Source organism: Patagioenas fasciata, chromosome 15 (genome assembly GCF_037038585.1).
Source record: "Patagioenas fasciata isolate bPatFas1 chromosome 15, bPatFas1.hap1, whole genome shotgun sequence".
NCBI classification, from domain to species: domain Eukaryota; kingdom Metazoa; phylum Chordata; class Aves; order Columbiformes; family Columbidae; genus Patagioenas; species Patagioenas fasciata.
Window position 1 is genome coordinate 9567995 of NC_092534.1, and position 11681 is coordinate 9579675.

An 11681-nucleotide genomic window follows, 5' to 3' on the forward strand; every position below is an offset into this window, starting at 1 on the left:
TGGGTCAACCAACGGTAGGGCAGGGCGGGCCGGCCGGCGCTACCTGCGGTCCAGGCAGCCGAGGAGGAGCCGTCGTGCGCGGGGCTGTGGAGCTCAGCCCATCGTCCGCCACCATGTTCCAGGGCCCCGAGGCCGACTCGGCCAAACCCAGCTCCAGGTGCTGCAGCGGGGTGGATTGGCGGTGCGGGGCGAAGAGGGAAGCGGGAAGAGCCGTGCGGCGGCGCGGGACCCGCTGCGGGGCTTTGTTCGCGGCTCGGGAGAGGCGCCGGCTGAGGCGCGGCGCTGAGGGCGGGGGGCGGGAAGCAGATAAGGGGCTCCGACTGAGGGGAACGGGCCGCTACTGAGGGGCTTTTTCGGCCGTGGTGGGCGGGAGTGCCGTTCCCCGTCCATCCGTGAGCCGCTGGGGCATGGGGGCAGCGCAGGGAGGCGGCGCTCGCTCCTGCCCCGTCACCTCGCCGCGCCTCCGTTTCCTTCTCCCGGGGTTGGGGGTGACGCCGCCGCGGGCGGGCGGGACGCAGCGTTGCGCTCCCGGCGGTACCTGCGGAGAGAGAAAGGGCAGGGCCGGTGCCTGCGGGGCCGCGTCGCTCGGCACTTGGCACCAGCCCGCCCGGAGGGGCCTGAGCTCCTGCCGGGGGTTGCAGAGCTGAAGAGGGGTCCGGATCCTGAGGAGATTCCTGTGCGGGAAGAAGGGCCTGGCGCTGGGGGGACCTCCTGCCCTCCAGTTTGTACCTTCACTAGGAGAGAGGAGGACCTGGTGACACCCTGTGAAGCTTTAAGAGGGTCCAGCACAAACGCCTGCATAAGCAGATGTTAGCTTGTTTTCGGCTTGTGGAGTTGAAATATACTGTTATAGTTGGATGAGCTCATATATCATAATAACCTGGAGCGATTAGTCCTCAAGGTAATCATGTGCTCAAAGGGGAAGAAGGGAAGTGTTTCAAAATTGTGGAAGGGTGCTTTAAGTTTGCCTTTTATTCCAGTCACTCTAAGCTATGACCTGGTTTTAAGATTTCTGAAGATCCTCTGCCCTTAGTGTAGTCTCTGAGAAGCTTCTGTTCTCACGGTGATTTTGAAACCATGTTTAACTCATAAACTGGGTTTCTGGACAGGGTCTGGAATGCAGGCCATCATAACTTTTTAGTTAACAGCAAGCAAAAGTGGTCTTGTTACAGCTTGTTCTCTGGCACTGTGGCAGAGTGTTTTCATCATACCTGAGAACAAACTATAGCAATACACAACTATACAAACAGAGCCAGCACGGCAAGCATACACACTGCAGCACTGCAATATGTTACTTTATTGGATTTTACAGAATGGTCTCCAAGATGGTGACAGCTGACACATGGCCTGTGCCCTCAAAAGCAAAAAGTATTTGGTTTAGAGACTCTTTTTTTTTTTTTTTTTTTTTCCTTTCCCCCCCCAGAGCTTATTCTATTCATTCCCTAAACAAAACCTTGTTTGATGATAATGCAAATCCTTTAGGGGTTCTTGATGTGTAGAAGTTTCTCTAATTAAAACCAAGTCTAATTCAAAATCCCTGCAACAACCACCACCATCTGTGGAAGTGGGAAAACAAAAACTCTTCCTAATTTGAAAATCTTTGCAAGAAAATTATAAACAAATGCTTTGTGTTTTGAGAACTTTGTAACACAGTATTACTGTTAGAAGTAAATGGTGCTGAAAGTATTTTAAATGGAAGCCTTCACTTAAATAGTTGTCCAGTGAGATGTATCTCTAGTGATCCTGTTAATGTTTATGCTGTGTAGTGAACAACTAGTTTGCTGAATCAAGTTAACTGCCTAGTTCTATTTTGTTAAACCTTAATAATGATGCTTTGTATTTTAAAGGAAGTTTTGCAAAATAAAACAAGGAATTGTGTGTCTTACGAGCTGCTGTTGCTCTGAAAGCTAAACAGAACAGAGTTCTACCATTCTACTATTTGTACACACAATAAAAACTAATTGTTTTTGTGTGTCCTCAATTCACCTGATACAGGAGCAGTTTCACAACTACTGTACGTATCTGAAAATTTAAACGTAGCCCTCTTGGAAATATACTACATGTGTTCCCCCCATCCGTGGTATTGTAGAATATTGCAGGGATTGCAGATCAAGAGCATAACTGACTTAATGAAGCTCGTTGTTTGTTTGTAAGATGAGTGAGCTGTTTAATGAGCCGTGAATTGGTATTGATCCAACAGCAGGAGCACCCCCAGTAAGGTTCTGGTCTTTGCTTTAGCACCTGATCTTTCAAATCTTAACACCTGCTTTCTGCTGGTTACCTTAGTGATGGTCTTTTACAGGTACTGCAACACTCCTGTTTTACCTGCTTTATTAGAACTTCCTGAAAGCTGGCAGGACTTCAGTGTTTCAACTTTCAGGCAGAATTAAAAAAAAAAAAAATTATATATCTAGTGTCTTGAAATAGTGGGTAAGTCTTTGCACCTCTTCCATAGGTTGGCTGAAAGGTTTAAGGAGGAGAGGGCATTTAAATTGAAGTTTGTTAGAATGTAGGAAAAAAAGACCACAAGAACTAATTAAAATTCCTCAAGCCTACCAGAAGAGAACAAAGCAATTAGTAGAGGCTTTTAAACTTATCGGGTAGTGTTCTTAATTTAGCTATTCTAGGGAACTGACTGACTTCTAGTCTACTGGAGAGGAGGGGGAGAAGAAAGAAGTATATTTAGATTGCATGGTAAACAAAGGAGGTTTTTTTCATTACTATTTGCAAGAAAAAAGCAACACCTTCCTTCACTCCCCTCCTCCCAGAGGAAGAAAGATGATGTAACTTATCTGGCCACAAGACACAAAAATATCTCTTTATGTGAGCTGGCATGATGCCAATATAAACTAAAATGACTATAAAGTATAAACTAAAATTACTATAAAGTATATGTTGAATTTGCTTTTACTCTGTTGAAGCAGCTCACACTGGTTTATCAAGTTTAGCATGCTCTTTTCCTTTGGTAGGATTCGCAGGCTAAATCTTATCTTCTCCTTTGGAGTGGGAGAGCAACACATCTCACTCCAATCTAGAGCAGAATGACTCAGGAGCGCAAGGAGGTCAGCAAATGCTCTAGGGGCTGTACAGCAAGAAAATAGCTCTGTGTTCTCCCCAGGTTTTGGCTGAAGCAAAGGAGTGCGAAACCCTGTCCTCTTTGCTATCATTAGCTGGAAGACCTTGTTGCTGTACTTCAATATTACTTTTGTAATTCCTGTGAATGACGTAGTTATCTGACTTTGCATTAATTAGAATGTTATGGACCTGGTGTTGCAGTTGCTTGTCAGCTTATGGAATGCTTGGAAGAGTCCTAGCAATTAGAAGTTTCTGAAATTGAGAGGGCAAATGCACTTTGTGTATGTAGAGTCAAGACATTCTTTTGGGTGGTGCTGGCACAAGAGGTCACCGTTATGCTGATTTCCAAGTGCCTGGTAAGCACCTCAAGTGATGCCTCTGCCTCATTCATTGCAACAGTAGGGTTTTCCTAGTGTGTCTACTGAGCTGAAAATTGGAAGACAATATAAGATAAATCAGTGTTGGATTTATTTTGATGTTTAATTAAGTTTAACTGAATAATCAAGACCTTTAACCTTAAAATGGACTTTCTCCAGAATTTTTTTCTGCAATGGATCTTAAATCCAGTTGCAGGAATCAGAAGTAATGTTATTCTTATGACTGGATGTTTTTCTTTAACCAAAAAAGTCTGACTGTTGTTATTCTGTTATTCTCTCCTACGCTTGTAGCCATGTGTTAAGAAAACAATATGGTAAGGGGAGTGAATCTCTAGTTTAAGAGATTCCATCTGTATTAACTATGTTTATTTTCCTTTTAATCTCTTTGATAGTACACTGAGAACTCAAGAAAGACTAAATGCATTTAATAAATAGCTGAAAAGAGTGGGTAAAGTCAGAAAATATTTAAAGTGTGAGGCATACAGTCTCTCACTGGCGCTGGTTTTAACTACATAAACTACTTCCAGACTAAAAGAGGCACTTTTTTCTCCTTCCTCCCAAAGAGAATAGAATGATTTCCTGAATGCTGAGATCTGAAGTGCTGACAAAGCTCATTTTTCTGACAGGGTAGTCAAATGTCTCTGGTTTTGTGAAATTAAGTGTTAGAGTTAAATCGGAGTAGATCTTGGCTCTAAGAGGAACCTCTTTTTATGCTTGGCAGATACCTAACCTGAAATAGCTTGCTTCTGTCACAGATCTATGGAGGGGATGTGCTCTATTAATTCACTGACCTTTGAATTCTGTTCAGGGAGAATAGGATAAAGATCTTGCAATCTATAACTGTTCTTTCTCTATAAAAGTTAAGGTTAGTTTAGGTCTCAGATCAAGTATTCAGATTAGAAGGGGTATAATTCAGCTACTACTTCTGCTCAGCTGCTAAGATTGTAGGTAACCACTCAAGTAGATGTAACTGTAAAGATTATTTTTGATACCTAGGTATTCATCACTTTTCCATGCTTCTACTGTTAATTTTCCGATTAGTTCCACCAATTCTACTCCCACATAGTGGTTTAGTTACTTTTCAGAACAGGACCTGAATTCAGTTGAACGAGGCATAGATACTAACTGTGGACTTATTATTCAAGGACAAGCATGACTTTTGGTAGGTTTTCAAGAAGTCCATCTGTTTCTGTTGTAACCTCCAGCCATTTGGTATACCACTGGTGCAGAGTTTTGGTCTTCATGGATTTGCATCTTGACCACTAAAAATTTGGCTTCTTGGCATTCCACCTCTCCGTTCTAAACTCTGCAGAAGCTGATATGATAACTGATAGTTGAAACTAGCTAATTTTTAGTACTTATGAAAAGTCTGCTTTTATTTAAAAGCTGATGAGTTTGCATTTTGTCACAGATGCAAAGTCAATATGTGCAGTTTAGCAGAAAGTCTGATTCTGTAGTGATTACTTTTAAAATATTAACCAGAGTCATATGTCTTAATCTCCTGTTACTTCTGTAACATCACAGTGTGGCCATTTGTTCTGGTGGAACTGTTATGAGCATTCCAAGTAATCGTAGACAACAAAATGATCAAGTTGACTGACCAGCAGGTTGGCAATATTTGTCCTGAACTTGAAAATATTTTATTAGAACAGCTCTTAAAAAGTGGATCCTTTATGGACATAGCAGAATTACCTGAAGTTCAAATTAGAATAGTTATTCATAACATACAAGGGAGAATGGGAAGGAGACTTCAAATACATTGAATACTGTAAATTTCAAACAAACTTTTGTCTCTTGCTTCTCTCATTCTGCAATATAGGGTATTGAAGCCCCCAGGAGGAGGTTCTAGTAATCTGTTTGGGAGTACAGAAGAAGTTTCTTCTTCAAGCAGGCCACACCGGATGGCATCCAATATCTTTGGAGCATCAGAAGAACCTCAAAACATTCCAAAAAGAACAAACCCTCCAGGTAAGCGCAGCCACCTCCTTCAGCACAACTGGGCTCCGAATTCACAGCAGTACAGAACTGCTTTCATATTCCTGAAGTGGAACTCTGTGAGCTGTCTGTGTTGTATTTTTACTAATTGGGTGGGCTTGAAAAATAAATTTATTCAGACTTCTGAACATATGAATATTTCAGTGATCTACACGTTCACATACTTTTTAGCACATCATCCAAGCCTAATTCTTTCCAAGATGAAGCCTAAGAAGTGATGAAAGGAAAATGTTTCTGTTCTAGAGCTGTGTCATTAGTTAGCTGCAGTGAGTACAGCTGTGAACCTGAGACCCTCTAGTGAATTCTTGTAACAAAGGATTTCAACTAGTAATTTCGGGCAAGCAAAAGTAAGTCTCTAGGCAGTAAAGTTCTAAAAGTCTTTGAATTATTTTTTAATGATTATTATTTTTTTAATACAGTGTGGTAAAACTAAGTCATCTAGAAAAAAAAAATCTAACAACTGCCTTGCAGGGGGAAAAGAAAGTGGTATTTTTGAGGATTCTAGTTCTGCTCAGCCTCGTCCACGCATGAATCCACCTGGTGGGAAGACAAGTGATATCTTTGGGTCTCCTGTACCTACCAGTGTTGTGCGAGCACATCCAAACAAGCCGAAGGTATTTGTACTTCTTTCGCTGTCAAACCAAGAAGCGAGCAGCTCAGTGAGTCGTCTCGCAGTCTTGTCGCAATGCAACGCCTCTATTCTTTTTAAGGTGACAGACCTGAATTATGCATAGAGTAACTTCAAATTAGACAGCTATTGCCAAAGTCTGGTTTTGATAGCTTGTTATCTTTGGTATATAAGATCTCAGCATTCTCTGTAGTTTGCAGTAAAACTACTTAATCAGACTGCAGATATGTGGTCAAAAAAAAAAAAAAAGGAAAAAATGCTTTCAAAGCCTGTGGTCTTCCTTGTAAGTGAGGTACAGCTGGAGTTCTTGGCACACAGCCGAGAGGCATTTAAGCTAGTGAGGCACAAGATATTTATCTTTGTTCTGCAGTTTGGCAGAGGTTATCTTGATACCAACTCTGGAAAGCCAGTGAACACAAATGAGCTACAGTCATAAATCTTCATGTGGCCTGGCTGTGCCGTTCACCTCTCTTAAGTATATGTATCTACATTCAACATGAAGGTACTTCAGCAGGAGATTAGGCTTAAGTTTTCTTGGAACCTTAGGAAGAAAGGATTACTCCAATTTAACTTTTTTTCTCCTTTCCCCCCTTGCTTAAAGTTGGAGGTTCTGGTAGTGTGCTTTTGCTGAACTTTTTATGCAGATTCCAGAGTATATTTTGGGGGGTTTGTGTTATAAGAAAGGAGGAGAGAAAAAAAAGACTGGGAGCGAGGTGTTGTCAGGAGTGCTATTGGTGTAGGAAAGGGCTTTGTTTTGTTCCTCTGTGCCCATTTATTGGGCTGGTCTCTGATTGGTTTTAGTTTCATTTTTAAAAATGTAACATATTAATTCCTGTGTATTCTTGACAAAACAGAGGGCAACACTTTGGAAATTCTTATGTCTTTAATTAGAGCACTGGAATTGTGGGAAATACTGGAATGAAAAGGAGATGGCATTTTTGAAAAAAATTACTGCAAGTTGAATTTCATGGGCGGTAAAAACATGCAAGCTTTTCTAAAGTATTGTTGTGTATTTCTGACAATCAATTGGGATTGTTGGGGAAATGATCTTTAAAAGTTTTGTTAATTACCTGACTGTTGGGGTCACTATGGGTATTCACTGAGGAGTGTCATTGCAGATTATGAATAGGCTGCTCAAGGGCTGCTTGTGTTCCAGTTATGAACACCAGCTCCTGGTAGTGGTAGTGGGTACTTGTCAAAAATGGTAATTCTACACCTTTGTAGTGAACTGTTTATCATAGACTATGTTTTAAACCTCTGGTGAACTAATGTAGTGTCTTCATCTGTGTTTCAGTGAATTGTCTGAGATGTGCACCTTGACATAACATAGGAGTTCCCTTCTAACACTGCTTTTGGGGTTATGGAGTGGTGGAGGGCATGAAGGGTTGCACGCAGTGTCTGCAACTGTTGGCTTTTACCATGATAAACATATACACTTAGATCAGAAACAAAGCAAAACTTTCTGAAAGATTTTGTGACAGAGTTACTGTTTGAGAACAGTAATATACTAAGATAGTTTTTGGTTTCTTTGCAGGATCACATTGTCTTGAAAGAAGATGAAACACCAAAGAAGCTAGAAGGTCAGCAAGAGAAATTCCTTCCTCTGTTCTCTTTGAGGAATAGATTCTTATACTCTAGAAAACATAAGACTAAGGCTGGTGCTTAGGATAATATAACTGAGAAGTTTTCCTTCTGTTAGTCAGAGATTTAATCACTTGTCTCAGGGAAATGGTTCTTTTCCTCTTACTGAGGAGAGCACCATGGGCATGAGTCTTGATACTATGCATGTGTGTATATACTTTGCTTGATGCCATATGTGTATAAATAGATCTATAAGGAATCTTTATATATAGAAATGCATCCTGTCAGATTGCTTCTTCCTCCCTTGCCATCTCCTTCAAGTGCGTAAACTTAGCTTTCTATAGTTGTAAATAACAAGTAGCTGATTGACAAAATATATTATTACTCAGCTAGTTATTGTTAAAAAATAATGGGAACACTGCATTCAAGCTCAGGATGAAGGGATTCCTTGGTATGTTGCATCTTGTGACTGCCTGAAACTGCCAAAATAATTCTGAAGGGGTATTGCTTAGCCTACATATCCTATAGAAATATTGCTGAAGGAAGAGGAGGATGGTTGCAAAGAGTGAAATTCTTCCTCAGCACCTCTTTCCTTCAGGAAAAATGGACAGATATAGGGAAATTTTAGTGTGCTATTGTTGGGAGACATGGGGAAATAATGCAGTCTACAGAAGATGAGGCACTTTGTGCACTACAGAATAGCAAGTTGATCTAATTCCTTTTGCTTTTATCCAGCTACAGAAAATATCAAACCACAGCTGGAAGATGGAGGCGAGAAAAAAGATCTGGGCAAAGAGGAGCGATGCAAGGAGCCAGAACCCAAGATAGACAATCATGAGCCCCGATTAGGGCCAAGGCCACGCTCACACAACAAAGTTCTCAATCCACCAGGGGGTAAATCCAGTATTGCATTCTATTAGGGTCATCTGTTCCCTTTCGCTAACGGAGTCTGCACAGAAACTCTTGGCTGTGGTTGCAAGGTCAGTTTATAGACTATTGTTCGTGAATAGATTCTTAGGCAGGTGGATGAGGGTTATGCTAAAGTGTGTAGGAAGGATAACCTGATGATTTGGGGAGGGAGGGCTGGGGAGGGAAAGGGTGCCCCTTGGGAGACAGAGTATTGGGCTGCCTGGGTGGGTGGCAGAGGGGGACATTGGTGTAACTTTGTGAGAGATCAGTGCTACTTTGTGGTGAGTTCGTCAGACTGTTAGGTTCTTGGCTAGCTAGTGGCTCAGGACGCTCTTGTGGAGGCAGGCTTATCCATACAGTCAACATGTAAAAACTCCAAGAGGGTATGGACCTAGAGGGCAGAGCTAAAGGATTTGGAAGCACAGCAGGTAGGCTGTGCTCTCCTCTAGGCAACAGGATGCAGCTTCACAGCGTGAGTTGACTTGCAGTCACTTGAATGTAAATACGTTCCACTGGAACAAGTAGTGCTGCCATGGTGCTGAGTGCATTCAGTCTTTGGTTCTCTTTTTCTCCTTGCTTGCTTTGAGCACATGACTGCTGATACAAGGACAAATCATGCTGAAAGTTTCTTTTATACTCATAAAGCATCACATGCTAATAGTATTGTGGTCTCCCCCTCCCCAGAGTATTCAGGCCTTTCTGATGTCTCCAGTAATATATAACAAGTAATAACATCAGTCCAACATCCTGTTTCATGTAGGTGCTTCTAGAAGACTTTCATTTAAAGTATCCTGGCTGAGTGCTTGCACACTTTCTGGTAAAGTTGTGGGTGCAAACAATAGCTTTATGGTACTCTTTGAAAAGAAGAAACTTGAAGTGTACAGTTACCATGGAGAATATACTAAGGTGCCCAACCCAACCTATACAGAAATGCCTTAGCTTCTGCACAGGTTTTCACTTTGTACCCTGTGGAAACCAGGACTGTTTGCTGTCTTCACCACAGTGCATTGTTTTGTTTGTCTGTGCTGACTCTGTTAGTGAATTCCTTTGGTTTTGGTCAGCCTTACATTTGCCTTTGATTGCGTCAAATTTTTGTTGATAAGGTTGGGAGAACTACGTGGATTCTTCCCAAACCACAGCTGTAGTTGTTTTGAGACACGCTGTAGACTATCCTAGTTGGAGGATCAAAGACTTCAGCAATACAAACCTTTTAGTTATGCTGGCTCTCTTAAATCATGTTTGGAAGATGTGCATGTTTTGCACAAACATTTGTTCTCTGAATGGATTTTCTGATCATATCCAGAGCTTTGATATATGAATGTGTTAACATGAGGTGCTTACAGTTCAATGTACTTAATAGTGACTTTTTAAATTTCACATATCAAAACAGGAGTTGTTCAGGTACACCAAAGAACAAGTGGCCTTATCTGTGTATATCCACTGCTGTTCTAGCCCAGGTTCCCTGGGAACTGCCACTGTTTGAAGGGGACTGTCTCTGGGCCAGGTGCTAAAACACTCTGTGACTGTAGTGCTTATGAGACTGCTTGGTTTGGTTGACCTCAGAAGTGGTGGATGACTGTATGAAAACTTAGTTGCCTTTTCACATAGTGAAATTTAAATATATGGGGCAGTACTAAGGGTAGAAATAGCCATGGAAAGTCGGGATTTCAATGCCTTGGTACCTTTCAGATACATTTGGAGCTCCCTTTTGTTTGCCCTCTTAGGAAAATATTCTGACTATAACCCTGTAATGGATTTATGTTACTTCCAAACATGGATTTCCTAGCAGCTGTTCTTGACTCTGTGCTGTTTAGCCTCTGGCTGAGTGTCAGACACATCTTTAAGTTTCAATTCCTTGTTTCAGACCTTGTCAGGGTTTTAAAGAGGCTGCCATGTGGAAAAGTCAACCAGAGGATGCTTTCTGCATTGAAGGGTCTTGTGTAAGCGTTCCTGTCTGTAATACTGAGCTTAGACTTGGCATCTTTTAGTACTTGATGTGCATTGGCTACAGTGCCTGTTTCTTAAAAAAAAAAAAAAAAAAAAGCAACTTCCAACTAGGCCTTAAATTAGTTAAACTATATTCATTTTCTTGCATTTCTTTCTTTGGAATCTGAACCGTCTTTTCAACTCATCAAGTAAGATTGACAAGAGCGTTTCTCTGGGACAGGGGATTGGAAATCAAATGATAAATCATGCAATTGTCAATAAACCTCTGTATTTTGTTACTTCATTGTGTGCTGTAAATGTCTGCTTTTATAAATTAGTTGCTAATCTAGCTCGATGTTTAATTTTGGTATCTGAAATTGGAAAAATTGCACAAGTCTCTGCCAGAGTGCTGAATAACCAGGAACTTAATGTTGTGCCAGTTTCTTCATAAAGGTGATGGCTTTTTTCCTTCACTGCCACCTCCCACAAACTCATGTAAATGTGTGCTCTACTGTGTAAAAGTGTTTAATGTTCTGGTTTCTGGGGGCATGCTCTGGAGTATGATGAGCAAAAAAACCCCAAAACACCTCCATGTGAACTGCCTGAACTAAGTCCACTTCCAAGTTTCACAGTTTATATTTTAAGAGTTGCAATCTACTGTGTCTTGGGCAAGGGGAAGGTTCTGCTGAAGAATATTGTTGAAAAGAGCATACGGCTTCCAGGGCTGCCCAAGACGAGGGAGAGGGGTGGGGGTTTTCAGTTACCTGTATACATGATCTGTGCAACACTACAGAAATTAAACAAAACCAGCTGATTGTTTCTTTCAATTTCTTGCAGCACCTTGACCTCACTGAATGCCACCCTTTCATTTTTCATAACAAGCTCAAACATGGTAGAGAACCATGCAATTACTCTCAGAAGTGAGCTCTGGCATCTCAACAGCAGGTGTCAAGCAAGAATCGGAAGGACAGGCAAAATGGAGGTGGCTTTCCTGTCATCAGTGGAGTAATTAATGAAAAAAGCAGTTAAACAGGAGTAACAGGAAGCTGTTGATGAACTCCAGTGGAGATGAGCAAGTACTGTTGCAGGAAGGCTCATTCTCTGCCTCCTCACTGTTGTTATATCAGCTTCAAGCTTTATTAATCTGAGCTGAAAGTCATGAGGAATATTTTAAGAACAACTCTTTGCCT

At 41.5% G+C, this 11681-nt stretch overlaps 1 protein-coding gene across 1 annotated transcript; it reads left to right on the top strand.

Annotated features, from left to right (window-relative positions):
* Nucleotides 1-10795, top strand: JPT2 (Jupiter microtubule associated homolog 2). The gene is made up of 5 exons (XM_065850391.2): nucleotides 1-157; nucleotides 5272-5420; nucleotides 5919-6061; nucleotides 7610-7655; nucleotides 8392-10795. The coding sequence occupies exons 1-5, from the start codon at nucleotides 114-116 to the stop codon at nucleotides 8574-8576; spliced, it is 567 nt and encodes a 188-aa protein (XP_065706463.2). The 5' UTR covers nucleotides 1-113; the 3' UTR covers nucleotides 8577-10795.
* Nucleotides 10796-11681: the final 886 nt, after the last annotated feature.